This window comes from Hylaeus volcanicus, chromosome 2 (genome assembly GCF_026283585.1).
Source record: "Hylaeus volcanicus isolate JK05 chromosome 2, UHH_iyHylVolc1.0_haploid, whole genome shotgun sequence".
Lineage (NCBI taxonomy): Eukaryota > Metazoa > Arthropoda > Insecta > Hymenoptera > Colletidae > Hylaeus > Hylaeus volcanicus.
In genome coordinates, this window is record NC_071977.1 from 32,421,355 (window position 1) to 32,444,071 (window position 22,717).

The 22,717-nt window shown below is 38.5% G+C and overlaps 4 protein-coding genes across 14 annotated transcripts; 2 read left to right on the plus strand and 2 right to left on the minus strand.

Moving 5' to 3' along the window:
- Positions 1-166: 166 nt before the first annotated feature.
- Positions 167-9,283, minus strand: LOC128872296 (cationic amino acid transporter 3). 3 transcript variants are annotated; one of them, XM_054114829.1, is made up of 10 exons: positions 9,125-9,283; positions 3,058-3,317; positions 2,721-2,849; positions 2,335-2,595; positions 1,988-2,271; positions 1,577-1,917; positions 1,293-1,456; positions 1,043-1,209; positions 864-972; positions 167-794 (listed from the first exon to the last, which is right to left on the minus strand). In XM_054114829.1, exons 2-10 carry the CDS (start codon positions 3,284-3,286, stop codon positions 673-675), a joined length of 1,806 nt encoding a protein of 601 aa, XP_053970804.1. In that variant the 5' UTR covers positions 3,287-3,317; positions 9,125-9,283; the 3' UTR covers positions 167-672. The 3 variants fall into 3 exon arrangements, with proteins under 3 accessions (XP_053970804.1, XP_053970806.1, XP_053970805.1); XM_054114831.1 differs by lacking the exon at positions 9,125-9,283 and adding an exon at positions 5,779-6,028; XM_054114830.1 differs by lacking the exon at positions 9,125-9,283 and adding an exon at positions 5,764-6,028.
- A 474-nt stretch (positions 9,284-9,757) lies between these two features.
- On the minus strand, positions 9,758-12,493 carry LOC128872300 (general transcription factor IIH subunit 2). 5 transcript variants are annotated; one of them, XM_054114854.1, is made up of 8 exons: positions 12,341-12,493; positions 11,742-11,821; positions 11,295-11,496; positions 11,075-11,203; positions 10,825-11,001; positions 10,502-10,758; positions 10,171-10,423; positions 9,758-10,092 (listed from the first exon to the last, which is right to left on the minus strand). In XM_054114854.1, the coding sequence occupies exons 2-8, from the start codon at positions 11,798-11,800 to the stop codon at positions 9,961-9,963; spliced, it is 1,209 nt and encodes a 402-aa protein (XP_053970829.1). In that variant the 5' UTR covers positions 11,801-11,821; positions 12,341-12,493; the 3' UTR covers positions 9,758-9,960. The 5 variants fall into 5 exon arrangements, with proteins under 5 accessions (XP_053970829.1, XP_053970828.1, XP_053970827.1 ...); XM_054114853.1 differs by lacking the exon at positions 12,341-12,493 and adding an exon at positions 12,268-12,339; XM_054114852.1 differs by lacking the exon at positions 12,341-12,493 and adding an exon at positions 12,110-12,253.
- Positions 12,494-12,620: 127 nt separating this feature from the next.
- LOC128872289 (mucin-2) lies at positions 12,621-20,037 on the plus strand. Of its 5 annotated transcripts, none has more exons than XM_054114811.1 (11): positions 12,726-13,040; positions 13,843-13,941; positions 14,273-14,415; positions 14,507-14,747; positions 14,825-14,994; positions 15,063-15,199; positions 15,285-15,494; positions 15,592-15,674; positions 15,746-16,354; positions 16,499-18,079; positions 18,174-20,037. In XM_054114811.1, exons 2-11 carry the CDS (start codon positions 13,887-13,889, stop codon positions 18,269-18,271), a joined length of 3,327 nt encoding a protein of 1,108 aa, XP_053970786.1. In that variant the 5' UTR covers positions 12,726-13,040; positions 13,843-13,886; the 3' UTR covers positions 18,272-20,037. The 5 variants fall into 5 exon arrangements, with proteins under 5 accessions (XP_053970784.1, XP_053970786.1, XP_053970785.1 ...); XM_054114812.1 differs by having other exon boundaries at positions 12,727-13,040; positions 15,746-16,692; positions 16,849-18,079; XM_054114809.1 differs by lacking the exon at positions 12,726-13,040 and adding an exon at positions 12,621-12,713 and having other exon boundaries at positions 15,746-18,079.
- A 136-nt stretch (positions 20,038-20,173) lies between these two features.
- Positions 20,174-22,432, plus strand: LOC128885092 (uncharacterized). The gene is made up of 6 exons (XM_054138862.1): positions 20,174-20,828; positions 21,075-21,213; positions 21,287-21,581; positions 21,626-21,852; positions 21,930-22,127; positions 22,226-22,432. Exons 1-6 carry the CDS (start codon positions 20,605-20,607, stop codon positions 22,430-22,432), a joined length of 1,290 nt encoding a protein of 429 aa, XP_053994837.1. The 5' UTR covers positions 20,174-20,604.
- The last annotated feature ends 285 nt before the right edge of the window (positions 22,433-22,717 follow it).

Here is a 22,717-nt window from a genome sequence, read left to right on the forward strand (position 1 = left end):
CTTGGGCGTTTTGGCACCGATGGCGCTGATAATAGGCTCATCGCGCGCGTAAATTTGAATGTGTACTTTTGTACTTTTTATAAACGATTTTCGAATTACATCACCCCGTAATGTAAAATTCTGATAGTAAAAATACAATATCGTGTGTAAAGTAAGTATACAGTAACACTATATATATAAAACAATATATTTCATTAGTGCAAACAGCACTTAAACAATTGGTAAACATAGTAAAATTTGTTAAGAAATATGTACATCGTATTAACACGTTATCATATATATAAATATAAAAAGGAACAAACAGATTTTACACAATCTTATGTACTATACAATGGGTCAAATTTGTTTTCAACAGAATTATGTTGCGAGCGTATTTATAAGATTTAATGAATCAACTTTACGGCGCGCAGTAACTTGTGTATGTGTCGATGAAATGCTTAAAATGGCCAACATTTACTGACAATTGAAAGATATTCGAAGCTTACGATATGTAAAATCATTCTACACCGTCAGAATGTTAGTGTTCCTTTTATAGCGACGAGCTAACATAAATAATATATTAATCGTACTTGGACATCGTCCAATCCTTCGTGTCTTTTCGTTATACCTAGGATAATCTTGGAGGAGATTTTTATACATTAATACCAAATATCACATATCACAGCTTCAATATCAAAATTTGGTCACGATTCTAATTTGATCCGCATACTTTCTCTTTATCATTTCAGCTTCCACCTTATCCCTATGGCCTTGTTCGCTATGAGATATTCCATAGAAAAAATAAATGCCAAAACCTGGATGAAAATGAGGTAATTAACAACGAACTATAATAACGCTTAGTTTGTTTTGTTTTACAGACGTACCGATAAGCATCCAAATGGAAAATCTGATCCATGTAAAAGCATCTAATTGCAACATCAAATATAGGTTTATGAAAATACTACAAGTTGGGAGAAGTGGCACTAACGGTACCTGCAAATAACAACAAATTATTAACTGATACATTATCTCTAAGTTATATAAAAATTTGTACAATGTCTACCTTAAATGCTAGTTCAACCTCTTGAACAGGTTGCCTTGCAACAGCCGCTAAATTCAATAACAATATTATCACAAGTATGACTAGTACCGCAGTTTCTATTATATTGTTGCCAAAGGTATTTTCGCTTACATTATTAATGAACAGCGCAATAACAAATACAACGATACCTGCAATAGTAATAACATGGGTATAAAATTATTAACGAACCCTGGTGACGTCTCTAAGTAACGATTTCAGCGATATAACTTACACAACATCGCAATGCCATAATTTGCAACTTTGGTAGATATCTCGGTTATTTCTTTCTGATTGTGTAAATTGAACATTTGTTTCAAGATGTTGACTGGCGTAAAAGCATAATTATTCATTGTCGTCATTGAATGATTGTTAGAAACACAGTCTTTTCCTTGATATCTAAAACGAGCAAAGCAATAATCCAGAGCGTTCATGTGGCTGGCTGTCTCTCGGTGACCAACATGCCAGCAAAAATCTGTTAAATGTTACGTTATCATCTTGAACAGCGATTACACTTGCCTTAGTATTAAAACGGATATTGCCACTATAGTATACGCTAACAACGTTCCGATAGACATCATATCTATCAGTTGTTGAAGATTAAATATAAGTGTCATGGCTCCTGTGAATAAACCTGAAATCACTGTCCCGAATATAGGTGTCATGGTTTTCGAGTTTACATTTGAAAGACTTTTAAAAATGACCCCATCGCTGCCCATGGCGTAAAGTATACGCGGCAATGGGAACATCGCACCGAGTAAACTCGTGCACAATGCAAATGCCGCTCCGATGTTAACGATCCACTTGATCGTAGGCCATCCAATTTGATCGAATACGTACGGGAATGGTGCGTCGGGATCCTAAACAAAGTGCCTCTTACAAAATAACGAACCATTGTACATAGTTTGATCGTTTATGCTCGGTTAGTACCTGATCATAGTACGGCCACATCATAGTTAACACGGTGGAGATACTGAAATAAGCCATCAAGATTATAATTAAGGACACAACGATGGCTATTGGTATATTACGTTGAGGATTTTTAGCTTCTTCACCGGTAGTCGCCACGGCATCGAATCCTACGAAACCGTAGAAACATTTTGCCGCGCCGATCATTACGCCGCTTATGCCAAAAGGCATGAATCCACCGGATCCGGCATGTTCTACCGATGCCGGTATACTCTCCACCGGTATTCTCCAATTCGCAGGATCAGCTATAAATTCAAGGAAAATAATAATCAAGGAGGATCCCTTGCATCTCCAAACCAAGTTCTCACCTTTAATGGATCCTGCGACTACGATGACGACGATGGTAATTAAATTGACAACGGTAAATATGTTGTTTAAAATGGAGGACTCTTTCACTCCGATGCTCAACAAGACTATTAGCAACATCACTACTCCGAACGCGAAGAAATCTGGATATTCCGACAGAAACGAAACGCGAATGGGCATGGCGGACTGAAGCGTCTTGCTTATCACGTTTCCTATTAACGCGTCCAAGTAATTGCTGAGTCCACGGGCAACACTCGCGGTACCTGGAGATCAGAAAAAGTGAAACGGAAAGAGTGAAACCGAGCGAAACAGTTCAGGGACATTGCGGTAGTTTACGTATTTCTTTAAGAATCACAATTACAAGCGAGGAAAGTAACGATTTACGCACCGATTACGTATTCCAAAATTAAGTTCCACCCTATGATAAAAGCAACAAATTCTCCCACCGTCACGTAACTGTAAACGTATGCCGATCCTGCTTTAGGGACTCTGGACGCAAATTCGGCATAACACATTCCTGAAATCCAAAGAAACATTTTCTTTAGTCATATATAACATATTCGTGGTATAGATACATATTTTTTACACGCACTACGTTCAGACATTCCACAAAAGATTGCCTTAATCTTTTAGTAATATCTGGATTAAAGCTAGATTCTCGAATGTTCACTTCGAACAAACTTGTAATATCCGGTTGGCTGGAAATGATCGCGATAGTGTTTTACCGGCAAACGCGGAAGCGATGGCGGCAATCAGGAAGGAGATGCAAACAGCTGGACCAGCTGTCTCCCTGGCGATACTGCCAGCAAGGATGTAGACGCCGAGGCCGAGGGTTGAACCGACACCAAGAGCCGTGAGATCGAACAAGCCCAGGACACGGGCCAGTTCGCCTTTGGTCTCCTGATTTTCTTCGATGCGCCTCCTCGACAGCGCCTTCCATAGTCGAGTCGCCATTACAACTTACCTTTATTTCGTTGTCCCTTGTCTGAAAAAGATTTGCATTTTAGCATCGTTTCAATTTTCCACGCTGCATAATCTTCGCGTAAAAAATGTCCTCCGTTGCTTTAGAAACTCGTCGCTATACCGTCTCACATAAATTTCATAAACGCAACCACTCAAGGACAGAGCGAATGGGATTTACCTGTAGATAAGGACAATCTGTTGCGATATTGTCGTGCCAAGATGTACATAGTTGTGGAAGAAACGTTTACTGATTATGTATATTGTACATTGTCATGTGCATATCGCTTTCATTTGTTTCACGTATTTGTCGATCGTCCTACATGATACGTTCAAAGCAACCAGATAATATAGAGTAAATATGTTTATGCATTATTCCCTGATACTCGCGTGCAAATATTGAACGCTTTCACGGTCTTTCAAGAGATATGTAGAAAGATCCGAGCGCCACTTAACTTTTGGAAGCCTCTCTTAGAAATCGCCCTATATATTATTCGGGAGGCTAATGTTATCTTATAGATAAAACATTACACAATAATTGCATTTTGGATGTTACCAAAGTCTGTAGAATTTCTCGCAATAGTTGCATACACAACCATCGCTTTCCACTAATCAATTCCTGTCAACGTGATGGAAATAAACGACGCGTTTAACATTCTCAAGAAGCTCGAAGCTGTTATCACAAGAAAGCATCGACGACACGAACCCCTGACAGAATCTCTTTATGATTGATTTATACCACGCCGACCAGTGTCCGTTGCATAAGCGTCTGCTAACCGGTAAGATCTTTCTTTTTCGTTTCGTGGTGTCATTAAGCATTCCGCTAAATCCTATCGAAGAACGTTTTTCCTCTTAACGCGCCGCGTCTATGCAAGCGTAGGAAACCCAGGACGATCAAGGCCAATCAAGGCTCGCGAGAAACGGGATATCAACCACTTTTGCTGCGGAAGGTATTAGAGTCTCGTGTGCGCACGTCGTAGTCGCTGGTCAGGTTCTTACAACTACTTGGAAAACGAGCAAATTTTAAGACACAAAGATTCGAACCCACGATCGTTGGATCTACAGTCGAACGGTTTTGCTACGCGACCATTATCACACCTTACGATTATTCGACTCCTCATTCTCTACTTTACTTTACTTCCACTACGTGCATATCGTTAGTCTAATTCCGAACAGTCTCACGACTATGCTGCCTACGCACACGGCGTGCAATTCTAAGTTAAATTGCACCGTAATCGCGAGATTAGATGATACGAGCGGTTGTAACGAAAATGAGGCTATTAATATGATGGCAAGCGTATCGTCATCGCGGTTCTTCAATTTTGTTTTTGGGGAGCGAAGAGTTTCTTTTATGCGAGATAATTTGTTTAGTCAAATTTCGTATCGTTTATCGGGAGATTAAGATGATAGCGAGGATACAGCTTAACTCGTTAGGTTAGTCTGGCTATAAAATATGTCGATAACCATGGGGACAATCATGCGACAGTTAAAGAGACACCACTGTAAAAGTATTAAAAAATGACGAAACCACACTTATACTACATTCTTCGATCGTTCACGAATGCTATACAAATGTATATATAATACGTATATTTCTTAAGCTTATTTACACAAGAATTCTCCAAGGCTATTCGAACGTTTACGTCTTCGCAAATTACCTTGATCCCTTTAGGCAGAGATCGTGATCGGTAATTCAAGAGAAGAACGGCAACGGACTCATCGTTACGTATTCCCTATTTTACACGAAACGCATCCTAAAAAAAAAAAAAAAATACGTGAATCAACCGCGATTAACGTTCCACGACAATTTGTTATAATTACTCGTCGCTTGCGGTATCTATGACGCGTGCATTTTAATAAGTGGAAACGTACATTACGACAGAATTATCGAAGAAATATGATTGTCATTAATGAGAGAATTGCATTGGATTTCTCTTTCTTCGTTGATATTACGAGAAACAACTTTTTATCGTCTCTTTGAATAAAAATTATGCTCATCTTTACCCTCTAGGAGTACCTGACGGATTAAGGAATCACGTACAACGATAACAAAATTATTACATTTAAAATCTTCGTGAAAAGACAATGTAATCATCGATCAAAGAGAATGAACGTTGTAAATACTTGGATAAAAGAGAAATCATTCCTTCCTGTGCTTGTGGCCTCGAGCCTCGAACGTTTCGTGTTTACGATATTCAACCTACCCCCCGTTTACACAATTTCACTTTCACATGATTTTCAAAATAACGGACTTCTTCTAGTCTCCTTCGATTATGCTGACGATATAAAATTTGATTATTTCGAGCGATACAAAAGATTCAAAGATTATTCGTGTATTAAAAGATTATGTACATATTATCAAAGTTCGATATTATGTTAAAAATAACACCCTGTGAGTCTTAATTAATAGGCACTCGAGAGTTGTAAATCATCTGATATTCGATCACTCGAAGGCTTCGATGTTGTTCTACCTTTGAAACACTCACTGGCAGATGGATCACGTACGGTTTGCGATGTTTCGCGTATTCGAATTCCACGCCTAATTATTCGGATAAACGATGCAATTTGGCTGGTCAAAAGAGCTTGACGCGCATGAAAGGATCAACCGAAATTTACCGATCTCGCGTGACATTGGCATAAAGGGGAGCCAAACAAAACGTGTACTGCCGGTGTCTGGTCAACGTGACAAGGTTACAGGCCAATTAAGGCGAGGCACCGGTGTCCCCATTGCACGATTCCCCTCGACCGATCCTCTCGGTCTAATCCCTTTATTTACAATATGTACGCGGACCAATTACCAATTTCACCGATCACAGAACACTGCGACACTCTCTCTTCTGAGGTCACTTCTGCTCGATGTCCCAGCGAATGTATACACATTATCCATGAGTGTCGAAGCCACAAGCCGTAAGCCAACAATCACGTTTTCGTCGACGCACGATTTAACGATAATTAAGCGCGCCTCCTGCCGCGTGTGGGGTGCGAACGCCCCACGTTAAGCTTTCCTTTCACACTGTCTGAAATGTTCACCATTGAATCATAAATTATAATCAACGGTATTGCGAAACGCGTGCGACGTACGTGCGGCCAACGGAAAGTTGCCGGAAATTGGCGTGGCAGAGATCGTGCTAATAGCGTTTCTGTTTACGATTTCACTGGTCCAGCGAGAGCTTCGCCGGAGGAGATACGGTAAAATGCGTCTCGATGTAAGAAAAAAGTGGCACGACTTAAACGAAAGTCTGGGCTAATGAGAATCAAAATTCATGAAATCATGTTGCGTCGCAAGAATTGAGTGAAAACGAGCGCGTAGCGAAATCTTGTTTATCTCGATTAACGCGAGAAATAGAGAGGGAAGCGTTAGAGACGCAATAATGCCAGGATTAACGGGATTGAACTTGAAACGTAATTTCCAGCCATTTCGCAAGAATAAGAATTATCGAGTTATTAAGCTGAATTCAGTGTGCACTGATTCTATTTCTGAAACGCTTCGACAATGTGTTTCGTATACAAACGTATCCGCGCCAGCCGTTGAGAGCTTTTGCTAAACAGCTGCACGATAAAAACATAATATTTAAACAACAAGCGGTGAGTGATTAACAAGCGCGCAATGATAGACTGCGCGGTACCGATCGAGCAACAATTTCATCGGTAATTTAACTCTTTTATTTACTTCTCGAGAGACATTTTCTATTCGTGTCGGTCATATTGCGTCACCGTTAATACCGCAAAATGATTATTTTCGTTTCTGATAATCGTGAATGATGGTAATTTTGTAATCCCTAATCGCAAAGTAATTACCGTTCGACTCTGATACACTCGTTGCGTGAGTACGCGAAGAACATTTAGCATTCATCGAGCTACACGTTTGCGTTAATCCTTGAAACCAACGAGTCTGGTGACGTTCTACGCTAAAAACAAGAACCGGGAATATTTTTACTTCCGTGACCGTTACGAATACGAGGTCGCAGACACGATACAATAAGCGTTAAACGATAACAGTGTAAGAAAATCAAACGTGAACCTGAAACGTCCAGACAAACCTGCTTCCCTCGAGAGAATAGAAATCAAAAATTACCATTGGGGCAAAGAGAAGTTACCAAGTTACGATGTTACAGCTAGCGATTCGCAGGAAAATGTCGCAAGATTTCCTTTTTCAGATATTTCTCCTTGTCAGGATATCAAATGTTGCGTACGCAACCAGTATATCGCTAGGCGGCCTGAAAGCGACATTGAAAGAGAAAGGAATTCTTTCGTTGACCGTACAGCTCAATTGTAATAAATTAATAGAGACGAGTAGGTCACATTGTTTTACCACTGTTTTAACACAGGAAAATAATTATTTAAGTAAAAGAATATTTTCCTTTTGGCTTTTCAATTCCTGTGTCTATTTACCACGCAACCTATTATTAACCGTATTGTTTCTTATTATTACTTGGATTGTAAACCTTCTTTCTCAGTAGTGGGCTAGTACATATTTGAATGTATGAAATAAGCCAAAGTAAGAACTATAAACGATACCAATTGAAACAGAAATGATTGATTATCATCTTATTATTCGATTACATAATTAGGGCCGTCGAACGTCGAAGGATAGACACTTCTATGATTCATACCGTCGTTCTTTATCGTATCACGCGCCTAAACCGAGTTGGATAAAAGATCATATTATCATAAAAGGCAAATTAGCAGCAATTTGTAGGAAACGATTAGTCGAGTTGAAAGAAAAGTTACGATTGCAACGATCTGTATATTGATTATAGATGCATTCCTTTCGTATGAAACAGATGTCGATACGTATCAGTTAGTAACCTACTCGAAAACGTTCAATCTCGATGGTATGTAATTCGTTTATTTTGTTTATATGATGTAGCATTTTACCGAGAAATCGCAAACATATTAATAAAAAAAAATCGATAGAAATCGCAGAGTTTTCAGTAACACAGATATGATAAGAATTGGCATTAATCACTATCGCTTCTTCAAATCACAGCATATAATTTTATGTTGTACGTTATCAAAATGATTTTACTGGATCGATGATACACAAAATTAAAAATAAATTTCATCGAGACAAGAATCACAATTTGATAAATGGGATTTAATGATATGAAATATTGTAGATAATAGATTTTATTAATGATAACGATCATTTTCTATTATCTCGAATTTTTATTATTCGCTAATCTGCGATTAATACATTTGCAATTTACATTTTTGACGAATACATTTACAAATAATCATAAAACAACTTCTTAAAATATAGTAACAAAATTTGTCAAATTATTTAAGTTTCTATTGAATTCATTTACGTTGAAACAAAAAGAAGAAAAAAACATGCATGAGCAACCTTCTACTTCTACCTTCGCTGATAGTCTACTGAATATCTAGTTGAGGTAGACGCGAAACGCGCAGGCACATACATATGTATACGCGCATACAACGTGTAACATATGCACGCACGTGTATTTGGGTACATTTGTCGCGAAACATTACTGACACTTTACGTTACATGTATATATACATAAAAAAAAAAAAGTACAAACAGATGTAGAGGTAACGACCAAGTAGCTCGACGTTTCGGTAAACATCTACATAAGGTACACTGAAAACAAGGTATCGGTGAAAAACCTGTACGATACTTGTAGAACACGTTAAAAAGTTACGCGATTACACAATCCGCGGGACAACTTTTCTAGAACATACGGTTAATTATTTAATATCGGTTGACCAGACGCGCAAACGGGGCGAGATTCGAAAAGAATTGTGTCTATCGAACACTTGTTATTCGATTTTACACAAATTTTATATGGAACGACTACGAGGTAGTCTTACCTGATTTGGCAGAGCCGTGTTGCAAGGGAAACCCAGCCGCGTGGAAAACGTCTCATGCACAAAGACACTTTATCCAGGCAGGATGGACACACGTAACTGAATCGGAAGTAGGTCGGCACCGTGGAACCGGTCGCACCGGAGTACGATCGCAAACTAATAATGTGCTCTAATATAACGATGTTCGCTTCCACCTGTCTGCTAGCTAATAAACTTCAATCACCTCCCACCATGATTTTAAAGCGGCCGCGTTAACGCTCGAAAAACTTCGGGTCCCCCAGCTTGGAGGAAAGAAGTCTCTATATCACTTAGATCCACACAAACGACTCTCCTACTCTTTTACTTTTTTTATACTTAGGCAAACTTCGCATCGCGATTACCCCAAACCATAGATGGGTGAAATTTTTATCTAGATAGAAAATGCAGATTAACGAATCGAAGATAAACAATTATAAATACAACATAACTGAAAAAAATCTGTTTTAATAAAAACTACAATCCGAATTATACAATCAGCTTCCGTCTTACCGTTCAACTACTAACTAAATTAAATTTTGCCCATTTCTACCGTCGATCACGTAATTTATTCGGAAAGGAATCGTTTCGATAATTCGCTAATAAAGAAAATAAGTTATACGTCATTATTATTATTATTATTGTCATTTCATTTATTCCTCTTTAATCAGAGGAGATTGTTCGTATAAACGTATCACAGGCCAGTTCTACAGTATAAGAATTCGTTATACATAGAACTGATCGTAAATGACCATATTTACTATTAAAGTATTTGGTATAAAATAACTAAAATTATTAATGTTATTCTACATACATCGAGTAAATTAAGTTCTGTTCATGGATCTTTGATATGTATCTGGATTTGTAGCACAGCCTGGGCACGTATGTAAAGATTCGTTAATAAATATTTCGCAGTCCAAACAAAATGTTTGATTACATTTGTTGCAAAAGTATATCTGGAAATAAATATAATTTTTAATTACGTTATAGTCGAGTAGATAAATTTCATTGGCGCTAAATTATATTTAGCGTACCTTTTTGTCTTTTTGCGTAATAAGTTTTTGACAACCGTAACAAGTAGAGGAGGAGGTCCCGCTAAATGGTAATTCTTTAAATGGCTCGACGGGGAATAAGTAATGATACGATCGAGCCAAGTGAGGAGCAGACACTAAAGTAAGCCCGCATGCTCTGCATTCTACGGGAAGTTCGCAATGTTTGCTTAGACATTGAGGACAAAGGTATCCTGTACTGGTAAGCTTAACAGATTCATCTGCGCTTTCCGCATGACTGCAAAAAAGATTTCTTAACAAAAAATCTCCACGATCGGACCTTCTTTCACGATATAATAATCTAAAAATTAAATACCACATGCAGACCGCCATACACGTGTCAGTCGTAGAGGAATGCAAAGCATGATGAGGAAAACCCATTTTTACAAGAGCGGCATCCAATCTCGTTGCGGCTGGTGGTGGATCTATATGCATGTTCAACTGTTCTTTGTAATGTTTGTCGTCTAGCGCTACACCATGTTCTCCGCCGGTTGCTGTTGCCATTCTTTTGCAAATGAATAACTCAGCAGCCAATCCTATCACGCTACATCTTACACAGTCTGATTTCATACTCTAAAACCATTGCCAGTTGTTAAATTATTACGATACAATTATCACAGTGTACACGATAGCGCATACTTGTATAGTTTCATTGATATCTCTTGGATCGCATGTTGTAAGTGCTCCTATAATAACAAGTATTTCTTTACTGGCGTGCGACGGTAAAATACGTAAAGACTTTAAAGCCAGCTCTAGAGAATTTTGTAACGATGGCTCGCCTGCTGGCTGAATCGCGTGTTGCATGGCTCGTATTTCCTGAAAAAAAAAAGGGGAAAAAGTTAGCATCGTGGAAAAAGCAAAAGAACGGTAACAAATTATTAAAAATTACCTTCACGTGTTTCTTCGAATTTCCAGCTAACTCGCTTACTTTTTCTGCTCTTTTATTTCTTGTAACAATTACTCCTAACTGGCTTATGGGATTTTGATAAAAAAATTCTTCGATAAAATCTTCTAAAAGCTGAAAATTGATAACATACATGAATAATATATGAAAACTATCTAAAATATAACATTAGCTGGAAACTGAAGTATTATTATTAAATATGTACCTTCAATGAACATAAGAAACGAGTTGGTTTTAAATCTTGATTAGACATTGATTCAGAAGCATCAAGAATTATGTAAAGGTGTCTCATCATTCCTAATCTGGCTCCAACCTTCTTATCCATCTGACGTTTTCTCTTAGCATTGTGAATAATATCTGCGATGGATGCTTCCAATAGTCCATGGTCATCTTCCTTAAGTGCTTCCCTTTACGAGAAATTAGATACATAATTTTCAGATTTATAATAAAGAACAGTGGAAAATAAATTTACAATTGATTAAGATCAGTAAAAGTTTTTCTTATGTTATACATAATAAATAAAAACAGTACATTTTAATTTATTCATGAAACATTTTTATAAAGTTACAGGTAAGTTTTTCATTGTAATTTAAATTATAATTTTTCTACAAAGTAAAATAATTGTAATTATACTAGACGAACGATTAATTACCATGTCTTTTCGTAACCAGTCTCCCATCGATATTCCTTCTCTTCTTCTTCATCAGCCATTTTTTAACTTTCACGATGTATCTAGAATAAAAAATGCAAACTGCTTAGTCCAAAGACTATATCTCAAATATTTGAACGAATTTATTCGGAAGCATTGTCGTTCCATGTAACTGTTTGTAAATAACATCGTAAGAAATTAGGTTAACGTTGTTTATATTATCGTTAACAGCGAAAACGACGTACCGATATCACAATTGAAAGAAACAACGTCAAAGTTTTTGAATATAATTAATATAATCCCGTATAGTCGTAATTAAAGTAGAAATGATCGAATAACTACCATTAATTCGCATTAAAATATGCATTCACCTAGATTAAACTGTCACGCGTGTCCGGTCGATATAAGAATTTATTATTCAAAATTTCCCCTTGCAAGTTAGAGGAAACGTGTATCGTAAATAAAAACAAGGTTTCGGCGTGTAAAATAAGTATAAAAGCTAAAAGAAAAAGAACAATAAATCATATACCGTTCATAAATTTGCGCGCAATAACCAATGACTATTTGCGAAATTGTCTTGACATTAATTAACATAAACTTGCCTTTTCTATACTCGATCCGATGCCGGAACATAGGTGAACCCAAAGAATAAAGCGGCAGATTTGAAATGGTTAGCGAACCATTCGTAATTAAACATTCTTTTCGGATGGAATTTCTGATCTATTCGTTAATATAGTATCTCGTATACGATACTCGAAAACTGGGATACGATTCTATAGAAAAAGAATCATCGATAAGGAAATGTATGGTACAATTAACGAGTAAGATTTTCCCGCCAAAAGGTAGGTTGTGCCGTGGCGGGCAGGCGCTATGGCGCCACCATCGTCAGACGCGATCACTGTTTTCATCCCATCTCGTGCGGCGACGGCAATTTTCCAGAACAAGAAAGTCTGATTTTTCCACGGTATATCGGGCGTAAGTCAATATCATTGGTTTGAGTGTCGGTCCTGTTAAAATCCGTTATCGGGCAAGTGTGTTCGAAAAATATTCATGGGGTAGACAGGAAGTGAATAGTCGAAGAGAGTTTTTAGCAACGAGAGCCATCTTGACGAGCATCGGCTTGCTCGTGATAGACAGAGGACGGGTCTGCGGTGGCGACCACGGTGGCGGCAGCGATGGCATCGTTTCTAAATATTTCTGTAATTTCCGAACGGTCGTGTGATCCGCAGTTAGAATAGTCACTTTTATCGTTAACGATCTCTCACGGGGCGAACCGGCTACAATTTCAAGATCGAATTATCCGTGAGTTTTATTCGTTGGTAACTTACGCCACTGGCCGCGTTTACAATGACTCCATGCTGTGTGCCCCCGACGTCTACACCATTTATGCGGGAATTCGTTTGGTTTAAATAAAAAGTTTCGCCGGATACGGTTCGCAAAAGCTCGCGGAATTGCAGGCGGTTTACGAAATTAACGATGGTTTAGATGTGCGTGCTTGGAGTGAACCCCCGAAACACCGTAACAACGGCAGTGGTGTCTTATTAAAAAATGTTCGCAGTTCGATTTCCACCGGCATGTTGCCTGAAATTTTTCCAAGACCCGCGAAACTTTGAAATCCGAATATTGAATTTTTTTTTCATCCGTATTATAACGTGAAAACGATACGCTGCTTTATCGTAGATTACATTTTCAAAATCATATGATCTTGTAATTGTTGATTTGAATATTTTAATCTCTTTGTTAGTCTTCGCAAACAACGGCATACACCCGTTTTCGACCCCAGGGTTTGGGTCCCTATCTCAGGAAAATATTATTTATATAAAAATTGTTTCACTTGTGGTCGTTTATAAAGAGTAATTAACAGATTAACATTTCTTTATTAGGGTAGTCCATAAATTGTCTTTCCTTATTCGATATTCAAATACAAATCTGATAAAAACAAATAAAGATTGTTGCTTGATGCAAAGACAATTGTAAACAAAAATATTTATATTATGTATAAATGTTGAATAATTTAATTGTATTATTTGTTTTTATATGTTCCATTAGGTAATGTATGCAAAGTTCCTTAAGCTAAACAATAAAAGTTAATTTCGCTTCTTAGAAAGAAACATTGCGGATAGAGACCCGAATACTGTATTGAACAAAATGGAGGGAGGCGATGGCCCTTCAGCCATCAGTAGCAATCCTACTGCTATTAAAGGTAACAATTATAATTTACCTATGTTATAAGGTTGCTATATCAATTGCTGGCTTACATTTACATAACTCATTTACATTTACATGCATGTTAGGACTATGTAAACAAAGGAATACAATTTTCAAGCTATTAAAAATGAATTATGAACGATTAAAATAAAAAATAAATTGTATATGGGACAGGAACCGTTATTAAAATTTGAAACTTGTATAAATATGTTCTTTTGAACAGTTTCATAGTTAATAATTGGTAGATATATATATATAATAAACAAGTTGGTAGTTTATCAAGCACTGTGATATTACAAGTCTTTATAATTTCTTAACTTTATTAGCTGCGCAAGAAGAAATGGGAAGATTAGATGTTCTTGTGTGTGGACAGTGCCATTCAGTCTTTCATTTTATCGAGGAATTTCAAGAGCATCGTACAAAGGAAGGAGCTTGTTCTCAAGTATCACATTTTCGTGAAAATAGTAATGTTAGTATTATTTTGAAAATTTTATAAATGTTAACATTATTAAAAAATAATAGAGGTGGAAAAAAAATGTCACGTTATCAATTTTGCATAGAATGAACAAAAAGCACAAGTATGGGCATTTCTTTTGTGGAAAGATTCTCAAATTCAGCAAGATGGTGCCGATAAAGATTCCACGAACTCGTGGAAGCTCTATCAAAAATGGTGCAAAATGGATACGCACATAAGAGATTCTTGGATCGCGGCAGGAAAAACGATTCAAACGTTTACAAAAATCAGTAATGCAAAAATGCAGGATGTACCGAGACAAAATCAAATGAGTTCCAATGCCGAAGGTAAATTTTATGCAAAAAATTATTTTATTGCGATTTAAGTATAAAACATCGAATTTCATTGTTCCATGATTTCGTAGGAAGGCCGATAGTTGTTCGTAAAGTTATTAGAAATGGACAACCGGAAGAAGCCGATAGTAAAAGAGATGCTAAAGGTCTGGAAACAAAGAATCAAAAGAGCAACGAATCATTCGACACAGAAGCGGAAAAGAAAGTAAAGCCAAAGTTGAAACCCTCTATAAAACCCAAGGTTAGTATAATTACGATTCTCATTTTCTGTTTTATTTATTTAAACTAACAACTCATCCGTCGTTATAGGGTAAATCTAGCAAAGCTGGCGACGAAAATAGGGATTCAAGTGACGAGGAGTATACGGTAGAAAAGATCTTGGCAAAACGTTTTAATCCAAAAAAGAGGTGTTCGGAATATCTATTAAAATGGGAAGGATATGGACAGTAAGCTCAATTTATACAAAGTTGCATATTCGTAGATACAAATAAATACTTGTTATTTTTATTAATCGCATATAAACAATTACAGCGAACATAATACGTGGGAGCCAGCTGAACACGTTGCTACGTGTAAACATTTATTGGAAGAATTCGAAAGAAATCTTGCTAAGCAAAAGGAACTAAAAGCGGCCCAACAGCAGGCTAACGCAAAAGTAGCAGGGCGGGGCAGTCATCTCGCACAAAAGACTGTTATAAAAGCAGAAGCAAAACCTGGACCAAGTACTGCGGCTCAAGTAGGGTAAGGCAACTAGACTTTGCCTATTACTCGATGAACATGAACACGTTTCATTTTTACTTCTAACAAATATACTTTGAGTAATAAACTTCGTATATAGGCGACCGATGCGCTCAAGTAAATCAAAAGCTATGGACCAAGTGAAGCAGTGGTGCGGTTCAATGAAAGACGAAGACAATGACTGTACGGGTATACTATTAAAACTATTAGTAGCGATTAACTGTAAATAATTAAGCTTTATGTATCTTTCGTAGTATTAGGGAAGAGGAGAATGGACTATTCCGAGAGCGATTCCGAGGACGGTGGCAGCAGTGCTGCGAAACGAGTAAAAGGTGACACGGGTAGCGACGAAGATTGGACTGGAGAATCTGAGGAGGAGCGACTATTGGGTCGAAGCGATGTGATTCAGCGAGCATTTAATCGTGCAAATGCGCAATCGAACGGTTCCAACAGAGCGAGTGGTTCATCTTCGGATCTCGCTACTTCCTTGGGACTTCAATCTCCCGAAGGAGCAAAATCCAACCAACCACCAGTTTTGGTAGCAAATGCCAAAGGGGTTGTTAAAGTCGATCCGAAGCAAATGCCAAACCTAACGTCTGGCGTATACGTGATGTCGCGTAAAGATGGCATCATCAAGTTGGACTCTTCTCCTAGCGGAAAATTATCCGTCAAGAGTTCCCCGACCGCTCAAGGTGTCCTAATGGTTCAAAATCGGGACAACGCCAACGTGGTGAGAAAGCAAGTAATATCAGCGACACAGTCGAATTCCGTTACGCCCTTAAAAGTGGTCTCCAAAATGGATGGAAGTCAAGTGGTGACCCAGATGAAAGTGGTCACCAAACCTGTGGCGGGTAAACCGGGAGGTACGCAGAAAACAGAGCCTATAAAAATCCAGCCAAAACCAGATCCGAATCAGTTACCTCAGATACACGTCGTGACTGCGGTGCCGACACCCATCGCTCTACAACCAAGAATAAGTACAGGAATACGTCCTGGACCTGTTACAGGCCAACGTACTCCAGATAGTCGTCCACTGTTACCCAGACCTCCTCTGCGCGCGACGACACCAACCAGCGTGCTGGGTATGGGGTCCACGATTCGCACACCAGTCAGAGCGCCAACCCCTCGACAAATGCAGTCCCAGCAAGCCCGTCAGGTGTTGCAAAAACGCACGACAGCTGTCACAACGCAAAGTAACTCGGTGAGTCCTGGAAACGTCACTCAGATCAGACCAAAATTCACGGTTCTCAGTTCACAGCCAAAGCAAGTGGTAAAAACTGGAACTAGTCCAGTACAGCAGGCGAAACAGTCGCCGAAAGCACAAATTGGTAAACCACAGTCGTTGTTGTCTCCGCAGCAAAAGCTCTTGATGGCGAAACGGAAAACTCAGGAAGGAGTGGGTATCGTCAAACCTGGTGGCCGTGGGCTCTTGGCAGGTGCTCGAACTACTGTTGCCCGTGGTAGGGGGAAACTGGTCGAGACACCTGCGGCATCTACAGGAAACAAGCCTAAGGAGAGTAAACTGGCGGAGGGTGACGGACTACACATGGAATTCCACGAGGTGGGCTCCGAGGAGAGTAGCAGCGATGGTGAGCCTGAACTCCCGCCTCCAGAAACAGATACCATAGCCACAGCGGAACCGGACAGTCCACCACGGCCATTCACGTTGTGTCCACTGACGGGACGCATCATTGGCCCGGATGGCGAGCCTGTCGAACAGCCAGCGGAGCCTGAACCGGAACCCGAACCCACGACACCATTGTCCACTGTGAAGACATCCACAACCACGTCCGAGAGCATAGATGTAGCTGCTACAACTACCGCTACGGAATTGGTTCTACCTTCTCTGGATTCCCTCACGGAGGCTGGGGGAATCATGAGAGTCGAGATGAGTCCTGGTGGAACGACGGGCACAATCGTCCAGACCACTGAGCCGGCGCAAATGAATTTGTCGAACGTCAACGTTCCTGCTCCAGATCTACCATGTTTGGATGATACTGCTCCAACCGTAGCTGCGCCAGTTACAACTGCGACGACACCCTTAACAGAACCGACGACATCGAGTGAAGTTTCTATTGCGGCGGGATTGTCTACAGCCACTGTTACTTCTACCAATACGATAGCGATCGCATCGTCAGACGTGACCAAGAGTGATGAAAAGGTGGTGGTACCCGAGGAAAGGAAGGTATCCGAGGATGCATCAAACTTGGTGACGATAACAGGCGAGGACGGTGTCGTTTACCAAGTGGCTGGGCAAGCAGAAGGTGGTCAAACTTTACTAGTGACGCAAGACGCAGATGGCGAGCAACAATGCGTGTACGTTACCACAGAACAGCAGGGTGACGAAGGGTCCGTGTTGACATTGGACCATGCCGTGGCGGAAGCTGTAGCGCAGCTAATACCCGACCAAGTGAACCTGGCCTCGCAGTTTTACGTTAAGGAGAGTGGAACGGAACCAGCCGAGAACCCGATGGTGATGTCCATCATGGATAACACAAGCACGACCGACGTGTCTGAAGGACAGGAAGATGGAGACGGTCACGGACAAGTTGTTGCCCAGGTTGTGCAAGCAGAAGAACCCACTCCAGGTAATGTAATTTTAAATCTTAATTCTCTGTCTACGCATTATTACAATTTTCATATAATTACTCATATTATACTTTTATTCTGTTTTCTCGTTAGGTGGTACTAGAAGAGTAGTGTTACTCTTACCCGATGGAAATCTGATGATGACGGAAGTAACGGAGGAACAGTATGCCGCGCTAGGACTCGGCAAGTGAAGAAACACTTAAAATAACTACACACACGGAAAAAATAAAAACGATGATGCATCGAACTATACACTTTACATGGAAGTTGTACGCTTAAGGGTGACCGTGGGTTGTATATATGTAAGAACGTTCACTTCGTACAATTGCAATGGAAAAACAAAAATACCGACATTTTCTAGCTAAGAGAAAACAGTCGCAAAACGTGAAAAGTAAAGCATAGCTGGTGTATTATAAACAAACAAAAAAAGTAACACAAAAGCAAACATATGAAGAGGAAGAACCACAGATACAGAAATCTAGAGTTTAGATTACAATAAATGACTACGTTTTAAAAATTCATGTCTCAGTGTAAAACAATCCGATGGAATTTTGAATTTTGATTTTTAATTTATGATACGAGAGAAAGAGGAAGGCAGATTGCATAGGGTTAAAGAAAAAAAAAATTGAAGGAAATATCACATCTTCGATAACAAACACCATTATACAACGTTTGAAGTAAGCATTGTATTTGTAGGATAGTGAAGTATAATCTGGGGTTTTATATTTTCCAAACGATAATAGGCTTTTAACGAAGACCTTTATTCCCTGCATACAAAGTCCAAGCTTTCGGCATGATTGGCAGAAGATATTGCACCATAGATGAGTCGCCAGACAAGCTAGATAATTATCTGAACGAATTAACGCTACAAAATGATGTAAATATCAAATTAAATACTTCCATCGGGAGACAAATTTTTACTCCTGATGCTTAAACCTAGTTTGACTCTGTACTGAACATTCTCACTGTATGATCGATACGAGACAATTACGTTTTTTCTTCACTTAGCTTAAATTAACTTTTTTTATTCCGATATACCTTTTCTAAACAAAAAGGCAAGAACATGCTTTGCGTTTCGATGGACTGTGTATGCTTATCTATAGATTAAATAAGTGCACTGATATTGAAGAACACATAATTTTCAATCTATAAGGCTTTAAGCAAGAAAAGAACAAATACAGTGTTGTTTAATGGAACATCACGCGCGTCTCATTATTAAGCCCATTCCTTTTCAGCTAACTCGTTACACGAAGGACTATTTCCGATTTTATGACGCTATTCAGAAAATTAAAATCATGGAAACAAGTAAAAATAAAAGAACGCTTTTGCGCTGTATGCTTCTATCAAACAATGTGTATTTTTTTTTTGTATACGTTAAGTAAACTTGTAAACAATGGAATATCGTTATACACCGTGTAGTAAAAGACGAAGAATATTCATGCTCCGGTTAGGTATACATTCTGAACGATTTTTCTCGCTTGTTTGTATCGTTAGATTACATAAAGCGTAATCTGTAATGTCGTATACGTGAAGCCATACGATGTTAATGCGTGTTAAAAGGTATGTAGATTCGATAACGAAAAATGATAAAACGGAAAAATTGTTTATATTTACGAAACACGAATCATGATAAATAATGTTAATAAGTGTACCTTATGCGATTGTATCGTAATGTCGTGCAAAGGTGGTTTTGTTCGACATTCATAGGGTTAAACTAGATGCAAGCGATAATTATAGGCAGTCTGGACTCGCAATAAAAAGAAGATGAGAAGAACTGCACGAAACGGAAACAATTATACATATGTCTCAGTGTAAGAGGAAACTATTTTGCACCGATGTACGGCCAGGAATATAAAATCCTAGTATTTTACTAACGTAACCCTTTTGTACATAGAACTTCATTCTCTAAACCTTTATATAAAAATTGTTTCCAAATAAATCATAATCTTAAAATTAACATGTGTACCCTTCTACCCGTTAATCTCCCTCTTATTCTCCGACACGAAGTATCAATCGATTAAGCATTCTTTTGTCAACTGTAACGAACGCTCGTCAAAAATTAATTATCCGATAATTAATGGTACATTTTACAAATAAAACGACTTCTGTACAATTGAGCTGAATTTCGCTAGAAACGATAAGAAGGACTCAGGACACTTCAGAAAACTTCCACAGACGTTACAACCAGAGAAATATAATTGGAAAATGTCGTACAATGTAATCGGTACTGAGCAACAAAATATAATTTTTCAAAAGAAATCTACCATCGCGTATTGCGTTAGTATCTTCATTTTCCTTCTCGAAAAGAAAAATGGTATATGGTTAAAATAATAACGATAGCAATGTTCATAGACCTACAGGGACAAGTTACAAAATACATGCCCGGCTGATGTAAAGATATTAAAATATTATATACACAACGTTAAAGAAGATGGCAATCTGAAACTTACAAACGGAGAAGTAAGAATCGATGACATTGACAACGAAGAACAGGAATACTCGATAGGTGTAAAAACAAGAAGAAATGTATCTTCTTTTCCACGACAATATAAAAATATTTATAATTAAAACCAAGGTTTGTCGTTTAGATGCATGTCGCAGAGATTCAGCGATAGAAACGCCAAAACTAAAAACTTGGGACGAGTACAGAAAATTGGTACAACTAGCGCGATCATGTCCAAGAACGATAACAGATCGGACACCGGAATTAACGCACATAACCTCTCTCCAAAAAATTCGTATCGATAGGTACTCACTGAAAACCCATATACATTATTTCAATTTAGTACACGCAATGAATAAATTAAACAAACATTTGAAACGATGTAAATTTATTAGTTACATAATGTTTGCCTTAAGTCATGACAAATGACAACAACGAGAGGGAGCATCGTGGGGCTAACTCTGTCGACCTTGAACAGACGGTTGATTTGGATTTGACTTATTATCGCACTAACCAAACATTATTTCTTCTTTTCTGTTCGAATAAATCAGGGGAGGATACAGATCGAAACCGCGTTTAAGCGCCCAGGCGAAAAGAAGTATAATAAAGGTGGATGTACAAAAAACAATACTGATCGCGGACTCTAACTGCGTACAATTTCGTAACTTCAAATTGAATAAGTTGTACAAGGTACTCCGCAAATCGGAAATGAGAACAGTTCAAGGTGATACATTTTTCACGATCGATGTTATTTTTCTGACAGAAAACGGTCACGTTGCAAAACATCACCACGTCACCGGCGAGATTTCAAATGGAAGCTAGACCGTATCGCTCCAAGTTCCAAGTTCTAATAAAGCCCGTGAAGGAAAATAGGAATATCGTTCCTCCTGGTATGCAGCTGCAATTAATCGTTCTATTCCGTTGTGACGTCATAGACGAACCAGAGGAAATGCTGATACTGAATGTGCAACATGGCAAATCGCTGATCATCAGATTGCACGGATACAAGGACCCCCCTATCCTGTTGGGTATAAGAATACGAACAATAATGTTGGTTGATGCTTATACTGAAACTGATTAAACGTTTTGTAATTGTCTCAAGCGTTATATTTAGTTGTTATGATATATAAAATATATCCGAACGATGGCATCTACGAACTTATAAAGAAATGTAATTTAATGTTTACAAGATTAAACTGGCTAATTTATCTAACAGGAATCGATGATGTTCAAGAAGCATATCAGAGTTCTTCGAAAGACGCGAAAAAGTCTTTGAGTTACGCATCTCGGCCAGAGTCGCTATTGTTGGCGTCGCACGACACCACGAATGTACATACTTCCAACTAAACTGTACTTTTTTTAATGTAAAGAAAAATCCTTTTCTTTTAAATATCATCGTTTTATAGAACACAACGGAAAGTATTTCCGAAGACGACGACGATTGGGACGATAGCAGTCGCACGATATTTAGGAACATGATTCTAGACTGTAAGAAAGCCTTCGTTGGAGAAGAAACTCATGTAGCCATGAAATTCAAGAACGTTGGCGGAGAGGGAAGGTTTTTCATAATGAGTGAAGTCGACTGGGCTTCGATGCACATCGATGTAAATCCATTAACAACACTTCTTCTGACTTTCTCTTCTTTTTTATTTACAAAAATTGATATAATTCGGGCTATAGAGAGTGAATTGTTTGTTATCAGGATATCACAGATAAGAATATGCTGACGCTACCTACCTTCGCCTTGTGGCCAGCTTACTTTAGAATGAAGTCGCAGGAAGTAATAACCTTCCACGTGTACTTCTTGCCTCGTTGTTACGGAATCCATGTAAATGAAACAGTGTTTCACACCTCTCGCACAAGACGTTTACGACTTCTTTTATTATCGTATCTGTTCTTATCAGGTTGACAAACTGTATATACTCAGCGACAACTGTGCCATGCTGGCGACAGAAATAATCGGCGATGGGATAGTGTATAAAACAGACTTTATCCAGCTTAGTAAAGTATCTACGTCACCCTTTAATAATAGTAATATTAATATATTGTTCGTGTATGACTTTGATAGAAAAGGTTGTCGATCTGAAAATCAAAAACATTTTAAGAGTATGAATGTATCCCTTGAAACAATTTGTTTACCACTATTTGTTACCAGAGTTCCCGCAGATGGAAAAAGTTTGGCCTTACTCGGTGG

What these genes read in the sequence shown, in the direction of transcription:
- LOC128872289 (XM_054114809.1), top strand. Translation starts at nt 13,887, where the DNA reads ATGGAGGGAGGCGATGGCCCTTCAGCCATCAGTAGCAATCCTACTGCT. An exon ending in ATTTTCGTGAAAATAGTAAT is followed by an intron (nt 14,416 to 14,506) that starts GTTAGTATTATT and finishes AATTTTGCATAG; the next exon opens with AATGAACAAAAAGCACAAGT. An exon ending in AAATGGGAAGGATATGGACA is followed by an intron (nt 15,200 to 15,284) that starts GTAAGCTCAATT and finishes AAACAATTACAG; the next exon opens with CGAACATAATACGTGGGAGC.
- LOC128872300 (XM_054114854.1), bottom strand. Translation starts at nt 11,800, where the DNA reads ATGGCTGATGAAGAAGAAGAGAAGGAATATCGATGGGAGACTGGTTAC. An exon ending in ATTCGAAGAAACACGTGAAG is followed by an intron (nt 11,002 to 11,074) that starts GTAATTTTTAAT and finishes TTTTTTTTTCAG; the next exon opens with GAAATACGAGCCATGCAACA. An exon ending in ATATCAATGAAACTATACAA is followed by an intron (nt 10,759 to 10,824) that starts GTATGCGCTATC and finishes CAATGGTTTTAG; the next exon opens with AGTATGAAATCAGACTGTGT.
- LOC128885092 (XM_054138862.1), top strand. Translation starts at nt 20,605, where the DNA reads ATGTATCTTCTTTTCCACGACAATATAAAAATATTTATAATTAAAACC. An exon ending in CAAAAAATTCGTATCGATAG is followed by an intron (nt 20,829 to 21,074) that starts GTACTCACTGAA and finishes CGAATAAATCAG; the next exon opens with GGGAGGATACAGATCGAAAC. An exon ending in AATTGAATAAGTTGTACAAG is followed by an intron (nt 21,214 to 21,286) that starts GTACTCCGCAAA and finishes TTTTTCTGACAG; the next exon opens with AAAACGGTCACGTTGCAAAA.
- LOC128872296 (XM_054114829.1), bottom strand. Translation starts at nt 3,286, where the DNA reads ATGGCGACTCGACTATGGAAGGCGCTGTCGAGGAGGCGCATCGAAGAA. An exon ending in TGTGGCCGTACTATGATCAG is followed by an intron (nt 1,918 to 1,987) that starts GTACTAACCGAG and finishes CACTTTGTTTAG; the next exon opens with GATCCCGACGCACCATTCCC. An exon ending in AGGTTGAACTAGCATTTAAG is followed by an intron (nt 973 to 1,042) that starts GTAGACATTGTA and finishes TGTTATTTGCAG; the next exon opens with GTACCGTTAGTGCCACTTCT.